We start from the raw sequence: 19,541 nt of genomic DNA, 5'->3' as shown, positions 1-19,541 counted from the left end.
AGACTATTCTGCCCAGATTTGAGTGCCAGGATTTCTTCTTGGTGGAGAGGATCCAGAGACGAGTGACCAAGATGATAGCTGGTCTATGGAATGAACCTTATGAGAACAGGTTGAAGATTTGTGGGTTGCAGAAATTGGTTGATAGGCAGAAGAGGGATGATATGATTGAGACATTCAAATTACTAAAGGGTTTCTATAAGATTAATTCAGAAGATATTTTTGAGAACAGGACTGGTGGTGGGAGGACTAGGGGCCATCTATGGAAACTAGGCAAGAGTGTGGTTAGCAAGGGTGGTAGAACTAGGTTTTTTTTACTTGGAGAGTGGTGAATGAGTGGAATAAGCTACCAGAGTCTGTTGTGGGTGCCATGACTGTGAATGAGTTCAAGGCGAAGTATGATAGATACTGTGTGAATGTTGAATAGTTGTTCTTGACATGATGTTAGGGCCTCCCTTGATGAGTCTAAGGATTCCTTGGAGTTACCCGTAATAATAATAATATATTCTATCCTTTTAACTTGTGATATAATTAATAATGCAGTTTTTTTTTTTATTCATTTTCATCATGTGATCTTTATATGAAGTTCCAAGATTGTCAGTATAATCACCAAAATATTTAAAATATATTTGATTAGGTTTAGATTTGACACAAATGCCTATTAAGTAAACTTATTGTGTGGTTGTGCCCATAAACTTTCCAAATTATTCTTCAGTGAAGATTTAATAATCTTGGTAACTTTAATGATGGTACAACATGATGGTACAACAAAATGGTACAACATGGTACAACATGACAAAATTTCATGCCGGCTGGGGCGTTGCCCGGTTAAACAAGGCCCCCGTTGTTTTCGCCAGGGAACCAGGGCGAACAGCGAAAAGTCAGCTACTGGAACAAATCTGAAAACAAACCCCAACTCAACATCACCAGAGTTAAAGATCGGTACTATCAACGTAAGAAGCCTGAATGGCAAAGAAATGGAGCTAGCTGAGGAATTAGATAAGTACCAGATCGACATAATAGCGGTGACTGAAACAAAAAAGACCAAAACTGGTGAGATCCTTCTGAGCAATAAATACAAAATGTTATATTCAGGCAATGACAATCAAGGAAAAGAAGGAGTAGCCATAGTATTCAACACAAAATACGAGGCTAATCTTCTTGAATGGCAGTCAGTCTAAAGTAGAGTAATGTGGGCAAATATGAGAATGGGGAACTGGACAATGAGACTTATTTGTGCCTATGGTCCCACAGAAGGTTCTACTAAGGTAGAAGTGGAGGAATTTTTTGATGCTTTAGAAAAAGCAACTGACACAATGAAAAAGGAAAAGTTGGTCCTTGTTGGGGATCTAAATAGTAGAGTAGGAAATGATTGTGAGACATACAAAAATATTTTGGGAAAATTTGGAGAAAAGAGCAAAGCTAATAATAATGGCAAATATCTGTTGGATTTCTGCTCAGGACATGGACTGGTTATTACTAACACCATGTTCCAACATAAAAATGTGCACAAATTCACATGGAGAGAAGAGGCTAGGAATATGAAAAGTCTCATTGACTATGTTATTGTTGATAGTGATGTTTTCTCTCTGGTGCAGGACACCAGAGTGTACAGAGGATTTGAAATTGGAAGTGATCACTATTTAGTCTTGAGCAGGATAAAATTGAATTTCATATTGAAAAGAATAACATGTAAGAAAGTTTTAAAGCGAATAAAAGTTGAGCAGCTCTCAGATGTGAACTGTAGACTAAAATACAGAAATATTATTGAAAAGAAAATGAAAGAGTTTGAGAACAGGAATCAAACCTTGGAGATTCAGTGGCAAACTCTGAAGGAAACATTGATTGATTCTGCCAGAGAGGCATGTGGTGAGGTTGTGTGCAAGGATAAAAAAATCAGAACTCCCTGGTGGACACAGGAAGTTAAAGAGGCAGTGAAGGAAAAGAAGAAAGCATATCAAAAGTTCCTGGCAAATAAGTCAGCTTTTACTCTTACAGAATACAGAGACAAATGTAAGAAAGCTAAACAGTTTGTAAAACTAGCTAAACAAAAGTCATGGGAGGACTTTGGCAAGAATATAGAAAATAAATATCAAGAAGGTGGCAAAATATTCTGGAGGTTGTTGAAGAAGCTTAGGAATGGAGGAAAGAGTGCTGTAAAAGGAATTAGAGATGATAAAGGTGAAATGAAAACAGATATCCTTGAAGTATGGAGTAATTACTTTGAAAAACTGCTAAATGAAACAATCAGTGATGACAGCACAGTGATAAAAAACACTGACCAGGCATGCAGTCAGGAATACATATCCATACTTGAAGTAGAAAAAGCCATCAAAGGCTTGAAATGTGGAAAGGCAGCAGGAGTAGATGATATTCGACCAGAAATGCTGAAGTATGGTGGTATAAGAGTCTTACAGTGGCTGCACTGCATAGTTCAGAAAGCCTGGACAGAGGGACGAATTCCCGATGATTGGAGTAGAGCTCTCATAGTACCCATATATAAAAAGGGAAATAAAACTGAATGTGAGAATTACAGAGGTATTTCCCTACTGAGTGTTCCTGGCAAGATCTATGCAAGTATACTTGAGAAACGGTTGAGAAGAATTGTGGAAGAAAAGCTTGGTGAAGAACAAGCTGGATTCAGGCCAAATAGAGGCTGTCAGGGTCAGATCTTCACTTTACGACAAATAGTCGAGAAAGCATGGGAATATAACAAAGATCTGTATTTAAGTTTTGTCGATTTGGAAAAGGCATATGACAAGGTGCCAAGAGAGAAGCTATTCAATACGCTGCAGTTATATGGTGTCAATGGGGCATTATATCAAGCAATACTTAGTCTTTATTTGAGTTGTGAGTCAGCAGTTAGAATTGAAGGAAGTACAGGAAGATGGTTTAATGTTTAATCTGGTGTGAGACAAGGATGTACATTATCCCCTCTGTTATTCATTATCTATATGGATCACATTATGAAGGAATGTGGTATTAAACCTGATATCAAAATTGGAGATGTTAATGTCAGCTCTTTGCTTTATGCGGATGATCTTATACTTCTAAATAAATCCGCTACAAGTCTGCAAGATTCTCTGACTAAATTGAATAGCTGTTGTAATAGATATGGTATGAAGGTCAGCAATAAAAAGACAAAGACAATGAAAATAGGCAGAATCATTGAAAATGTCAACTGTGTTGTGAATGGAGAACCTGTGGAACAAGTAAAACATTTCAGCTACTTAAGCACAATTTTTACTGAAGATGGTAAACTAAATATAGAAATAGACAACAGAATCAGCAAAGCTGGTATCGTGGGAAGTCAATTGAATAAATTCATATGGAATAAGAAAGAAATTAGTCGGAACACTAAATTAGCTGTATACAAGACTGTGTTCAAACCAATTTTAACTTATGGATCTGAGAGCTGGGTCAGAAGTAAAACACTTGACCAAAGACTAGAAACCGCAGATATGATAGTCCTGAGAAAGATTAGAGGCGTGAACAGATGGCATCAATGGCAATATCATATTAAAAATGAGGATATTAGGAAAGAACTTGACATTGTCAGCATCCAGGAATGCGTTAGCAGAGCTAATCTCAGGTGGTATGGTCACTTAAATAGAATGGGAGAGGAAAGATTAGCAAAACAAGTGTTCTCTGCCAGGTTGGCTGGAAAACGACCCAGAGGAAGACCAAGATATAGGTGGATTGATACGGTAAAAAGTGCCTTAGACGATAGAAATATAAGATCTGATAATGTTGGAGTCTTGACAAGTAACAGACTGATTTGGAGGAAAATTAGATAGGAAGTTAGTAATGATGTAATTTTTTCATGTAGTACTGTCATATCCTGTACACCCTTTGAGGGTACATTGCAGGAATTTGATGATGATGATGATGATGGTAACTTTAATACTTGCAAAAGTCAGTTCTGTCTTAATTCTCACAAGAGAAAAAAGAAAAAAACTTTCCTCAAAGTGACATGAAGAGGCAATATTAATGTCACCTCTTTGGACTTCAAGGAATTAAGTTTTTCTCTTTCACCGTATGCTCTTATCAGCTATTAACCCTATATAAATCTTATTTGAGGTGATGTGCCTGATGAAAGTTCTTTAAAAATTCTTGGACTTTAGTACAGAAAAGGTTGATTAATGACCTGTCTCATCAATTAGTTACTCTCTTTCACAAATGTTCACTTTATACTTCTTACATTTCTACCATAATGTCCATAGTTATGTTCCTTGGATGTGAAGAAAACATGTCTGAGGATCATGAACTCTGTTCCCCTGATGAAAACATTGGATGATTTGGCATTGACACTTCCACTGTCCTCTAAAATCTATTCAGCAGCTATTCAATGCTACTTACATTTAAACTCAAAACTTTTGGAAATAAATATTTTTTTTCTCTTCAATCATTCACTTTCCTTCTACTGCTGGCTATTTGAACAATTTCCTCTCTCCTAAATCTGCAGGTGATCAAATTGCATATTAACATTTTTCTTCTTTCTCCTCAACTTTCTGCCTATGCATTGTACTATAGGTTGAACAACCTCCATGTTTGGAATTACCATTTAAAATAAAAATAGTATCCTTTCTTTCATAGTTACACAGTGATCAGCATTCATTACAATAAATTATGGACATGACTATAGTACGCCCACACTTGTTAGAGCTTCACTTAGTGACATGCCAAGAATAGTCGATTCATGCTGAAGGGGGAAGAAAGAAATGAAAGATGTATGAATTGGTCACCAACACGTGAAATCACGTGCTTTCTTGTCTGTCGCTGTACTAGTAGTAGCTTGATTTTTGTTGTCGCTTTTTTACATCAGTTTTTTTATTCATTTGTATGATGGATACATCAACAAGTTCTGGTGTTAAACCTTTCAGTAGCTCTTGCAAAAGAATATTGAATAATGTGCTGACATTCTGCGAAAAAGAATTGTCAGAAGGCGGTCTCCTTGTTCCCCTTTCTCAAATCATAAAACGTACAAGTGCAATTGCGGGTGTATTGGAGTTGACTGTTAAAAGAATTTGTTAGGAATCAAAATATGAAGGTAAGCCAAAATTTAAGTCTCCTAAAAAGTGCCAGAGAAAGAAACCCATCGAAAACATAGCTTTGAATGATTTTGATGTAGACGTTATAAGAACTATTCATGAATTTTTCATGGTCAAGAAAAGAGTGCTAACTGTTCCGAAATTGATTCCTGTGGTGAAAAAAAAATTAATTTTCCTTGGAAAAGAGAAACTTTAAGGAAAATACTTCATGAAATCGGATTTTGTTTCAAAATGTCCCAGAATAAAAGGAAAGTTATCATGGAGCAAAGTGACATTGTTTTATCTAGAATGCAGTATTTGAGAGCAATACAACATTTCAGGGAGGAGAAAAGACCAGTTGTGTATATAGATGAAACTTGGATTTAACTTCTGGAAAGTGTTGGCAATCTAAAGAAGAATGTGGAGTGCTAGAGACCGGAAATGCCTCGCAGCACATAATAATTTTGTGTGCCGGTGGAGAAATGGGTTTTTTACAGAATTCAAACTTATTATACAAAGTCAATTCAACTATTGGAGATTACCATGGGCAAATGAATTCTGTGATCTTTGAAAACCTTCCTATAATTGATAATGCTTCATATCACTCCATTCAATTAAACAAAGTACCAAATTGGTCTAATAAGGAGCAAGTTATATGGATTGGCTCTCTGCAAATAACATTTCTCATTCTCCAGATATGCAAAAAATCGAAGTGCTTAACTTGGTCAAAAGAAACTCACCCACAACTAAACTATTTAAATTTGACATGATGCTCAAAGTGCATGGATTCCTAGCTTTGAAGCTACCACCATATCATTGTGATATTAATGCTATTGAGTATGTTTGGGCAGAAGTGAAAAATTTCATTCGTCATCGCAGTGTAACTGGGGATATTGATATGTCGAAACTTTTTAAGCTTTCAGAACAGGCGATTGAAAGTATTATAGTTCAAAACTGAGGAAAACATTGCTCTTATGTCACCTCATTGGAAAACGTGTTGCGACAGAGACAGAATTATTGAAGAATTGTGTGAGCTGAGCCTTTGGTGATCAATTTAAGTGAAAGTGATGGCGATTCAGACATCAATTCAGATGACTGTGAAGATTAAAAGGATTTGAAGATGGTATATTTTTTTTTTCAACCTTTTTTTTGCATGGTTTTCTTAGTCACAATGAGTTATAAATAATTAATCGGTTTAGGACATTAAAGTGTCTCAGTTCTCTCAACTGTAAGTTTAGAATATCTAAGTTCATTTGAAAAAATTTCTGTTTTTCTGTATAATTGTTTTTATTTTATACAAAACTTTCTTAAAATAAATTTCGTTAAATTTTTAATTTTGTTAATACTCTATGTAATTTTTTCCAACTGTTATACAAGCAAAATAGTTAACACTTTAAAAACTACATTGTTCATAAAAGAAAAGCTAAATTTTCCGACCTGTAATAATAAAACTCATCCCAGAAGATGGATTGATTACCCTATTATCAGAATGGATTCTCCTTTTTGTTACATGCACAGAAGTGTCGAAGGGTCTCGCATCTGTGGGCATACTATACCGTGTTAGAGTAATACTTGAATTTAATATATGCCAAAATAATTACACAACATATTGACCTTTATATCAAGGTCATCATCTGTGGTATACATCTATATGTATGTATATACAAAATTACATTATAATACCCATAGTATGTTAAAGTAACTAATTTGGTCATCCGTTAACACTACTGGCCTGACCTCTGGTAGAAAAAACCTACTACATCATTTTAATACAATATAAGGAACAGGTTCTTTTCCATGTAATGTTAAGTGCATGATCAGAGAGGCCCAGTTTAGCAGAATTGTGCATCCAGTTTCACAAATATAAGGTAAGTTTCAGGTCCAATTTAGCAGAATTGTTAACAGACTATTAACAGATTAAATTAATACAAAAGTAAATTAGTATCTATTAGTAACCACTAAGCGAGAATCACCAATATAAGGTAAGTTTCAGGTCCACTGGATTCAATATACCTCATGGTAAGCTTGGGAGGTAAAGGAGGATCCTTGGAGAAATTGAATATGTGTTTCAATTTTTGTAGTTTATCTTGTTATCTGTTTCATTAGAGACTATTAACAGATTAAATTAATACAAAAGTTAGGCTGGAAATTACTAACAGGTAAATTAGTATCTATTAGTAACCACTATATGAAATAAGAGCTAATGAACTAAATTGAGGGTTTGCTGGAGAACTCAAATGTATGTCATCCATATTCTTGGGATTTTTAGGCCACCATTATTGTTTAATTTGGATGGTAGATCAAAATTTCATAGGCTTTCATGCATTTGCTACCAGTTTTAATACAATATAAGGAACAGGTTCTTTTCCATGTAATGTTAAGAGCATGATCAGAGAGGCCCAGTTTAGCAGAATTGTGCATCCAGTTTCACAAATATAAGGTAAGTTTCAGGTCCAATTTAGCAGAATTGTTAAATTTGATGTGTTGTTTGTGTTCTTTTTTATGGATTAGAATTGTGCATCCAGTTTCACGAATATAAGGTAAGTTTCAGGTCCTCTGGATTCAGTATACCTCAGCGTAAGCTTGGGAGATAGGGGAGGATCCTTGGAGTAGTTGAACATGTTTTTCAATTTCTATAGATAGTTTAAAAGCAGCATTAAGGTAAGTTTTCCTTGTTGATTGTATTTTTGTTATCCATTATTTATAAACTTATTGCTAATAATTTGTAATTCTTGCTTAAGAGCATGCACATTACAGCAAATCATCTTTGAAGGTGTTAATGACTCCAAGATGTTGTGAAGGGTGGTGGCAAGAGTTTACCTGTATTTATTGGTCGTATATGTGAGTTTGCTGTAGACAGTAAAGGATAAACTACCCGAGGGAAGATGACAAATGTGTGCAGAAAAGGTAGAGAGTTTTGGTTTTCAGTTTTAGTATTTATATTGTATGCATTCAAGTTGCTTGTTCAGTTAACTGAGGAAGTTTTTTAAAGTTTGGCATCTACGTGGCCAGATAATGAAAACATCATCAGTATCTAAGCCAAACTGTATGTTTTAGAGCAGATGTATCTAGAGCATGTTTGCTCAAAAGCTTCCATATAAAAGTTGGCAGTAGGAAGGGGCAGTAATGAGCCAGTTGCTGTACCTTTTTTTGGTAGATAGTAAAAAAGGCAGAAATATCAAAACTGACTAGTAAATTATCTTTGCCAAGTGTTCTGTTGTTAATTTTGTTTATGTGTGTGTTTTATATATATAGTAGGGCCTACAAAAATAACCTATGAACTTCTTGAGTGTCAGTGCTAGTTTCTTGGCTAGATTATAATTAGGGCTGTCTATACCTTCAGTTATTAGTCGAAGTAGAGCATTATATACTTCAGAAATGCCATAAATTCTAAGGTCATGCAAATTTGGTAATAGCTTTTTAACAGTGCCTAATGTCCAAGAAGTGACAGACTTAAGTAAATTAACAATTTTTTAATCATTAGTTGAGTTATAGTCCACAACAACACCTATCACCCTGTGAACTATGACCCAACTAACACTTCCATCATTGTTAGACTTCCAAGATTAAACCTGCAAAAGATGCATTCTATCTTGATTAGGCTGGAGTGAAGGTTTTTTTTTTATTTTTTTATGCTTACTATAAGTAATCCATATCAATGAGGTCATATTGTATAGGGATCCTCTAATCACATAAATATAGAGAATTTGGTATCCAGTCAAATGTCTGAAAATATAATCATGAGATTTAAATTAAATTTATTTTAAAATTTTGCTATCTCACATTAATATTTTTAGGACCGGAGTAGTCTAACACCTACTATGGTAGTCTGTGGAGCTAAGATAATTTGGTTACCAACACTTCCTGGATATTCAGAAAGACCAAAAGAAAAGTAGGTATATTGTTTTTATATATAGATACATATTTTTTTTAAACTAAATCACACATGTATGATGATCGATATAATTTCCTAATGTGAACGAGGGTGGTCTGAAAAGTTCTCGACCTCGACCATAGATGGCAACACTATCAGTAAGATTTTTTTTTCCTAAGTTGGTACATCTGTCATAAGTATCTATGTAAAATTACAAATCATTCTATCAAGTAGTTTGTTTTATACAGCTGTCTAAAGCAAAACTGTTGTCTGTATCCCTTGAAATGGATAAAATTGAGTATCATGCGGTTATAAAATTCTTTGTAAAAGAAGATTTAACGCCAAAAGAAATTCATTCAAAGTTCATAAAAGTTTATGGATGCTCTTCTCCTTGGTTTTCAACAGTTAAGAAATGGGCTGCCGAATTTAAATGTGGCCATGCCAAACTTGAAGATGATCCACGTGAAGGACATCCAAAAAGTGTAACAACACCAGAAATCATTGATCAAGTGCATGGAATTGGATGACCAGCGTGTCAAAGTGTGCGAAATTGCTGAGACTGTAGGCATTTCAAAAGAATGTGTAGGATATATTTTGCATGAAGTTGAAATGCTTGGAGCATTTCAACAAGAATAAATCTGATTTTGTGCATCAGTTTATTACTATGGACGAGACTTGGATTCACTATTACACACCAGAATCCAAACAGCAGTCAAAACAGTGGAACCGAAGCTGGTTATTCAGTTCCAAAGAACACAAAGTTGGTTTCATCAGCAAGAAAGATCATGGCATCGGTGTTTTGGGGTGCTAAAGGCATTTTGTTTATTAATTATCTTGAAAAGGGTAAAACAATAACCGAGGAATATTATTATGATATTTTAACCAGACTAGACGAAAAAGTTCGTGAGAAAAGATCCGGTTTGCAGAAGAAAAAAATCATTTTTCATCAGGACAATGCACCTGCCCACAAAATGTTTTGGCAATGGGAAAATTAAGAGATCTGCACTATGAATTGTTGGAACATCCACCCTATTCCCCAGATTTGACTCCCTCTTACTTCTATCTCTTCCCAAAACTAAAACTCTTCCTCGCTGGTCAGTGTTTTTCTTTGAATGAAGAGGTGATTGCAGCTGTAGAGGGGTATTTTGCAGATCTTACTAAGAACCACTACAGGGACGAGATAATGGCACTGGAGCATTGCTGGAATAAATGTATTAGTCTTAAGGAAGATTATGTTGAAAAATAAAAATAATTTTGAAATTATAAATTCGTTTTTTCATTGTTAGGCTAAGAACTTTTCAGACCATCCTCATATATATATATATACACACACACACACACAGTGGTATCTCGCTAATCTGAACCTCTTTAGTCCGAACCCTCCAGTTATCCGAACTGCCGTTTGAAAGAAAAAAAGTTTTATTTATTACATATTATTATTTTGTGTACTATTATTTTTATTTAACTATTATTATTTATTTTATTATTATTACAGTACAGTATTTTTTTCATACTCGATTGTAAGGTTATACTGGAGGCCTATTTTGATGTATTGTGCGTTCATGTTTGCTTTTCTATACTGTACAGTACGTACTGTATTGTCGGCATGAATCACAAATAAACACAAAAAGAGGAAATTCAAAACGTGCATAATTTGGTTAAAAATATAAATCCAGATGTTGAAATTTCACAAACAGATGTTACGGCATGGATACAGGCAGAACCACAAGTGAATTCGAAATCAATTATAAATATGATGCTACAGAATGAATTAGAAGATGATGATGATGATAAAGAACTAGAAGAAAAAAAAGTAAAACATGAAGAGGCAGCTGACAGTTTTAATATGTGTATAGAATGTGCTAAGCAGAATGATATGCCATTGCACAAAATTTTATTAAAGCTAATGCAGCTCCAAGAAGAAACATTCGAAGAAAGTTTAGCTTCCAAAAAGCAAAAGAAAATCACTGACTTTTTTACAAAGAAATAAAAAAACTTTTTTTTTTTTGTGTTATTTTGTGAAATTTTTTTTGTGTTTATTATTATTATTTGACACCTCCAGGGAGTCCAAAGACTCATCGAGGGAGATTGTGCCAACAGCATCGAATGATTGGGCCCCTTCCAACTACTAACTGTGCTCAAACTTACTTAACTGAGCCATTAGTTGCAGAGGCTCTACCAATCGACCAACCTTTGCTGGCGTTGTGTACAAGAAAGTGATATTTGTTATGCAACTTAAGTTATGTACTGAACTATGCAATTTTATTAAATCAGAATCCTCAACAATACAGGTACATACAAATTCATTTTTTTACTAAAATGAACTTGTGTACTGTATTTTTTTTTTTTTGTTTTACATTACAGTACGGTAGCTTTTTTTCTATCAGTGACTTCATTTATTTACAGAATTAAATTAATGTACCATTAGAATCTGATTATTTTTGTCTTAAACGTTGTTTGTTGTCCCTTGGGGGGAAATTCGCTAATCCAAACGAGTACAGTTTTTATTAGTTTGGATTAGTGAGATACCACTATATATATACACACACACACACACACACACACACACACACACATACATCCATATATATATATATTTTTTTTTTTTTTCAGAATTCATTTTTACTCGGTTGGAATATTATGAAAAAGCTTTAATGACTGATACGGAGAGAAAAAAAGATGATGATGATATATATATATATATATATATATATATATATCATGTCATCCACTTGGTAACGGGTTGAGTCCACTAAGAAGAAAGGTTCTCCACTTATTGCGATCTTTGGCCATCTCAGTCATGACTCTATAGCTGGGCAGATGAGAATGTTCTTTCAGCAACTTTATCCAGGTACTTCTTGGTTTGCCTCTAGGTCTTCTACCTCCTATACATCCATTCAGAGCTAAATATGATGGACACATCCAGAAAATGACCCCTCAATCTATGAGGGGTCATTCTCTGGATGTGTCCAAACCATCTCAGCTGATACATTGATTGTATCTGTTATATCCTCTGGGAAGTTTAAATCTATTCTGACTTGATCATTGGTCTTGTGTTGCATCCAGTGGGTGTTATTGATTTTTCTGAGGCATTTCATTTCAAATGCTTGAAGTTTCTTGGTTGGTTGTTGAGTTAATCTCCAGGCTTCTGAAGCATAGATAGCCATGGGGATGATAATTGTTTTATATAATTTTAGACTTGTTGGAATTTTTTTATTTTTCCATATTACATATACACACACACATACATACATATATTTATCAGTTTCCTAATATTCACTCTCAAGGAATGTTGCATCATATCCATCCAGGAGGTTGGTTGTTATGGATCTCCAGTTATTTCTCTCTTGGGCTGCTCTCTGCTTAGTTCAGGCCCAACCAGTTCTTTACATTTTCAGACATGTTTGTTGCTCTCTTCCTTTCTTTTGCTTCCCTTCAATTATTCCCTCTAATAAATCTTTTTAAGACTTTCATGGCTTGCAATATGATCCATATATGATATTTTTCTTTTTTGTGTGGTCTATATTAGTTCCAATTTTGTACCCCATTATCTCCAAAACTTCTTCACTTGTCTTCTGAATCCATGAGATCTTCAGTGTTCTTTAGTATGTCCACATCTTAAAGTCATCAGTCTTCTACTGTCTTCCTTGTTTATTGACCATGTTTCTGCTCCATAGAGAAAACATAGAGTAGACCAAATAAGGTATTTAATCATTCTTGATCTAGTTTTTTTATTTTGTTGTTGTTTATTTCTCTACATTAGTATATTCTTCATTCTGTTAAACATTGATTTTACAATTCTATTCTCCTAATCTCTCTGTTGCATTTTCTATCCTGTAAGTATAACTTTTACCTTATTCTATAATTTGGTTTTCTACTTTAATTTTTAACTTTGAGGTATATTTTCTCTTCGTAATCATAACTTTAGGCAGGGGGGGGGGGGTTTAATGTAAGTCCATTTTTACTCTGTGTATTTATTTGCTCTGTTAACTTGTGCAAGTCTTCCTCTTTTTCAGGAATCAATACAGTATCATCTGCATAACAAAGATAATTATAATTCTACCTCCGTTTATCCTCCAGTTCTTTCAAACTATCAAAAATTTCTTCACTGTAGAGATTAAACAGAAGAGGAGTAAACACGTGTCCCTGCCTAACACCTTTTTTGTATTTGGAAAGTTTGACAGTTCATTATTGGCAGTTTAGTTCCGATATATGTAGGATATCAGTCATATGTCATTCCTGTCTATTCTTTTCATTTATTAATATTTCTATCAATTTCCTTTGGTGAACTTTATCAAATGCTTTATTATAATCTATAAAACAAAAATAAACATATTTTTGCATTTTCAGGTTTCTTTCTAGTATCATTCTGATAATGAAGATAACCTCTCTTATCCCTCTGCTTCTAATAAATCTACTCTGTACAGTTTTACTTTCATTTGTTGTTTTTTATTTTATTCTTTCTAATATAATTCCCAATAGTAATTTTATTACATGGCTCATTAGGCTGATTGATTTGCAGTCTTTACATTCATCTGCTCCAGCCTTTTTCGGGATATTTATAAAGATAGAGTTCCTGAGTTCATTAAAACACACCCTCACTTTCATAAATATGATTAAACAGTATCCTTTCTTATCCTTTCTAGGACCTTTAACATTTCTCTATGAATGTCATCTTGACCTGGCAGTTTTCTGTCTTCATTTGCTCTATAGCTGTTAATATTTCTTCTTTTGGTATTGGAGAATCATCTTCAAGATTGTTAAACTCTGGTATTATTTCTCTCTCCTCATCCCTGAAAAGATCTGAAATATATTTAACCCATCATTTCTTAACTTCTGCTTCAAATAACATTTTGCCATCATTGTTCTTGATTGAAAAGTTGTGTGGATCATTCATTCTCTTATTTGTCATTTCTTTTATTTTTTTACCTGTTGAGTTTGTAGTTTTACTTCTGGGTCTTCTGTTTCCTTGTATTTATTAATAAGCAATATTTCTTTGGCCTCTCTGCATGCTTTTCTTATTATATTGTTTAAAGATTTAGATTCTGCTTTATTTTTTGTCTTCTTTTAATGAACAGATTTGATATACTTTCATTCATCCATGGTGTTCTTCTATTTTGAGTCTCCTTTGGGGATGCAAGCTACTAATGACAGTACTACATGATTAAGTGTACATTATTACTTGTTAGCATTCCAATATTGTCATATGTAAAATTTCAATCTTCTAAGGCACCTCTGACTGAATCGATTCCCTTAGATCTTGGCTTTAATCTGGGTTCTGCCATTTTGGCATCAAGCAGTTGCTTTGTTAGTCTTTCCTCTCCCATTTTGTTTAAGTGACCACACAACCTTAGATTAGATTGCTAACTTGAATGCTAACAGTGTCAAGCTCCTTACTGATATCATTTTAATATGATTCTGATGCTAGTGCTGTCTGTTCAGGCCCCTAATTTTTTTCACAACTCTTTGGTCTCTAATTTTTGATCAGTGCTTTAGTTCTAACCCAACTCTCAGATCTGTAAGTTAAAACTGGTTTGAACACTGTCTTGTATACTGCTAGTTTAGTGTTTTGGCTAATTTCTGTCTTATTTCATATAAATTTATTCATCTGGCTTCCCACCATACCAGCTTTGCTTATCCTGTTGTCTGTTTCCTTACTTAATTAGTTGCCTTTCCTAAACACTTGGCCTAAATAGCTGAAATATTTTATTTGTTCTGTAGGTTCACCATTGAGAATGCAGCTCAAGTTTTCTATGCTCCTACCTATTTTCATAATTTTTGGTCTTTTTGCTGCTGATTTTCATGCCAAGTTTGTTACAGCTGTTATTCAATTTAGTTAGAGAATCCTGGAGACTTACACTTCATGTGTTTAGGAGTAAAACATCATCTGCATAAAGCAAAGAGCTAAGTTTGCTATCACTGATTCTAATATCAGGTTTAATATCACTTTCTCTCATCACAATGCAATCTATATAGATGATGAGTAAGAATGGAGATAGTGTGTGCCTGATTTTACATTAAACCATCTTTCTGTATTTCCTTTAATTCTAACTGCTGGCTTACAATTTAAATACAGACTGTGTATAGCTCTGCATAATGTTCCTACCCCATGTAGTTGTAACATTTGGAAAAGCTTTTCTCTGAGCTCCTTGTCATATGCCTTTTCTAAATCTATAAAACTAAAGTACAGATCCTTAACATATTTCCATGATTTCTCAATTATTTGTTGTGAAGTGAAATTCTGGTCCTGAAATTCTTACCCCAGTAAACAAAAAAAGTATCCCTGAAAGTATCCCTGCAACACCAGGGATACTTTCAGGCACAAACTTTGTTTGCTCACACTTGGATAAAGGATTAAACTAAATTTATTATATTCTAACCAAGCGAAAAATAAACTTTCAACATCTTCCTCTAAATCAAATAAAATGTTGTACCACCTTATCCCTGTCCCGAAGATACTTTCAGGCGCAAGCTTTGTTTGCTCACACTTGGATAAAGGATTAAACTAAATTTATTATATTCTAACCAAGTGAAAAATAAACTTTCAATAAAAACATAACACTCAACAAAGACGACTTATTAGTCAGTTTCGACGTTTCTGCCCTTTTCACTAATGTCCCCTTTAATGACACAATTCTCCTACTACAGAACAAATTTCCGCCCAACATTATGGCCCTCTTTGCCCACGTACTACAGTCCGGTTACTTTGTGTGGCAAAACAAATTTTACCTACAAAAAAAAGGTACAGATCATGAAAAACATGACCACTATCCTCCCCCCCAATCGCTAACTTCTACATGGAAACCTTCGAGCAAAGGGCTCTTGATTCCACCACGCTAAGACTGACAGTCTGGCTTAGATACATTGACGACATGTTTGCGATCTGGCCGCACGGGCGACAAACGCTAAACACATTCCTTAGCCACCTGAACAAACAACACGAATGCATACAATTTACCATCGAAATCGAAAACCAAAATTCGCTCCTGTTCCTAGACACACTAGTCACACGTCTTCCTTCAGGCAGTCTATCTTTCACGGTCTACCAAAAACCGACACACACTAGCCAATACATACATGCTAATTCATACCACCACCCATCACAAAAATATGGAGTCATCATATTAACATCATAAAAACACTATTAATAAAATACTCCATAAAACAACAACAAAAACGAATCTAGATTACAGTAAAACCATAGCCATCCCATACATTAAAGGGTTATCAGAAAAAATCAACAGAATCCTACAACATTATAACCTCAATGCCACATTTAAACCACCCACTAAACTTAAAACCATATTCAACTCCTCTAAGGATCCTCTCCTCCCATTAGCACATCCTGGAGTCTATTGCATCCTCTGCACCTGTAACTTACCGTACATTGGTGAAACAGGATGGACAATCCCTATATGCAAGAAAGAACACATTAGACACATTAAATATAACCATTATGGTGAAGCAGGCCTCTCAGACCACGCACTCAACACCTTACACCAAATCAACTGGAAAAGCACCTGCTCTTTACACCGCACAAAAACCTGGTATGAAAAGAAATTTAAGGAAGCCTGCGAAATCCTGATAAACCACCCAAAAATCAACAACAAAGATGGCATGAAAATTCCAAGGATCTGGATGGCACACATTCAGCCTACCTAATAGATAAGAACAGCATAAGTCAGGACTCTAGCCAATCTACAACTAGTATTAGAAACCATTCTATACCAACTGGCTGGAATGTACATGTTGTTAATATATGTATATAGATAGATACTTGTTATGTCCAATGTATAACTACAACCAACAGATAACACTAATAATAGGACTCTAGCATTGATGTATAATTTTTTTTTTTCCACCAGAGGTCAGGCTAACAATTGTTGTAGCGGTTGGTCAGTGTCTTTAACAAACCAGTTTGATTGTAGTGTAGCTTGTTACTGTGTATAGCTGTATGCTCCAGAAGATGACCTTGACATAAAGGTCGAAACATCGAATGTAGATTTTAGTTATATTAAACTAAAGTTTTTATTCAAACATGGTAGTTGTCTCCATAATTTTCAAAAATGAATTACATTATATTCTCCAACTATTGATCAGCAATGGATATCCTAAAAAATAGCACAAAGAATATACTATTTTCTAATCCTTCTCCACAACAGATCAATGACATTCATTACAGAACCTTGGTTTCCAGCCCTTTTATTGGCAAAATTTTGCTAAAAATTGCAAATCTCCTGAAATTTCATTACATTAGAGTCTTTAAACCCATTATGATGGTACGAAATCCGTTATGCTTGCCCAAGGACCATAACCCTTTCAACAAACATCCTGGAGTTTATAATATTCTCCATGTTCTTGTGACCTTAATTACACATGGGCAAACATCAACAAGTCTGCAAGATTCCCTGACTAAATTGAATAACTGTTGTAATAGATATGGTGTGAAGGTCAGCAATAACAAGACAAAGACAATGAAAATAGGCAGAAGTATTGAAAATATCAACTGCATTGTGAATGGAGAACCTATAGAACAAGTAAAACATTTCAGCCACTTGGGCACGATTACCTCATAGCAGGGCTCGACAAATACACTTGTCTGTGGCAAGTAGATTTTCCCAGCTGTCGAGTTGCTGCAGAGTGGGCAAAGTAAAATATTCTTTATTCAATAAAAAATTACTTTCTAAACAAAAATCTTTTGAACTTTAAGAAAATGCAGATGCAGCACTGCTAATCACTTTCCGGAACTTCTATTGACTTGTTAGGATGGAATATGACATATAATTGAAAAAATGGTAGCGGGGGTACTGAGAGAGTACATTGTTTTGCGAGTAGATTGTGCATAATTTATCGAGCTCTTCCTCATAGGTGCAGTCAGTCCCATTCTAAAGAAAATTAACCTTATTAAATTAGTCATTATAACAAAATTATCTTGTGGTCCTTGACTAGTTTGCTCTAGTGAGCTCCACCTGTACTTAAATATTTTCATACTTCAAGTTTAAAAATTGGAAAGTAAGAAAAGAGAAATTCGGTTTGTAATACCATATGTACTCAAATATAGCTTGCACTCTTTTCTCCAAAATGAAAGTAAAAAAATCATAGTGTGAGATATATATATAAGTGGGGATTTTCAGAAACCAAATTTTTTCAGGAAAAAACTAAATCGACGTTTATAATTAAATCCTGAGTATTCATTATAATTTATAACTGCCCACATTATTTACACGATCAGCTGCTCACCTTCATCACATAATATATTTGAATCTTTTAACGTTTCTGTAATTCAATTAATTATTTTTGGCAAAATCATGTCCCAAGCTCTCAACTCCATTTGCACAACAGTTCTAATGATGGTCTCTTGATCTTAATCCACCCCCATGCAGTACAAGATCAAGAAGTCATTGTCCTCACTCCCACATTTCCTCTACTGGATGCTTCCATCTTTCTCTGCATATGATTGGTGTAGTATTAACAAACGATCACACAACTCAACGACAAAGTTGCCGATGAATGTTGATTTGAAATGCTGATTCTCTTCAACTGAATTCCATAATATCTGAAACTGCCATAGCAACATTTCTTAAAGTTTTAAACTTTTTTCATGTGCAAACTATATGCAAAACTTTTTAATTTATTTTTTCATAAAGCAAAATCAGGAGTGCAACGTATATGTGAGGGTGAGTTATATTCGAGTAAATATGGTATATATTGCCTAAATGGTTTTTTTTTTTATGCTGTTTTTAATTCATTGTTACTGTAGTGTATAATTATAACCTATGGTATTTGTATGTGACAATAAGAACTGAAATGTAATATTTCTATTTTAGGATGCTTGCACTTCTTAATCCAACAATATTCCAGCAATATGTTGATCTTTCTGTTGCATTTGAGCCTTTAACAGGTGAAGAATCTGTTGGACCACCAGTCAGATATTATTTTAGATAACATTCCGGCAATTTCTTATCTTGTTCCTAAATATTTATTATTTTTATCTGTGTATGTTTTGTACTATACGACTTGAAACATATAACTTAATTTTGTCACTTTGGCCAAATGGCCTGTTTCTGAAATAAAATGTTACTATTTGAGTAGTTAATTTCTTTTAATTATTTACACTTTTTGCAATTAAAACATTGTGAGTGCATGTTACTATACTTATTAGCATAATGGTAATGCCAATGTTGTTACTTAACAAAGAATTAGATTCAAACACTGCTTTGTGTGGTTAAAAGTGTACTATAGACAAAATTTTGTTTTGTTTAGCAAGCATAGTAACCATGATCTTTTATTTCATTGTTGTGATGAACAAAGAGCTCTCCTCTCTTCACATAGCAGTAGAAATTTTCATCCAGCTTATATTAAATACAAATCTTCTTCTTCTTATTGTGCTATCTTCTATCGAAGGTCAGCGACCATCTTGGCGAACAAACTGCGATCTTGTGTTAATCTGAGCAGTTGTGCACTGCTCTTTCCTGTCCACGTCTTGATGTTGTCAAACCATGATATTCTTTTTCTTCCTCTAGTTCCTTTGCCGTCAATTCTTCCTACCAAAATAGTTTGTAGAAGTTGGTATTTGCTGTTTCTCATGATGTGTCCAAGATATGATGTTTTTCGTTTCTTGATTATTTGTACAAGATGTT

The 19,541-nt window shown here is 34.3% G+C and overlaps 1 protein-coding gene across 2 annotated transcripts in view; it reads left to right on the top strand.

The window, feature by feature from the left end:
• Positions 1-18,989, top strand: part of LOC150107706 (ubiquitin-like modifier-activating enzyme 6) — a 701,981-nt gene extending 682,992 nt beyond the window's left edge. For both annotated transcript variants that reach the window (XM_090391479.1, XM_090391480.1), the window contains exons 35-36: positions 8,825-8,919; positions 18,729-18,989. In XM_090391479.1, coding sequence (XP_090247605.1) covers positions 8,825-8,919; positions 18,729-18,846 — 213 coding nt within the window. In that variant the 3' untranslated portion in view covers positions 18,847-18,989. The remainder of the gene's footprint in view (positions 1-8,824; positions 8,920-18,728) is intronic.
• Positions 18,990-19,541: the final 552 nt, after the last annotated feature.

The sequence above is a fragment of the Typopeltis vanoorti genome, chromosome 4 (genome assembly GCF_054136105.1).
Source record: "Typopeltis vanoorti isolate ZY-2024b chromosome 4, IOZ_Tvanoo_1.0, whole genome shotgun sequence".
In the NCBI taxonomy this organism is placed as follows: Eukaryota; Metazoa; Arthropoda; class Arachnida; order Uropygi; family Thelyphonidae; genus Typopeltis; species Typopeltis vanoorti.
Note: the sequence above shows the minus strand (reverse complement) of the source record. Positions and strands in the feature narration are given on the sequence as shown.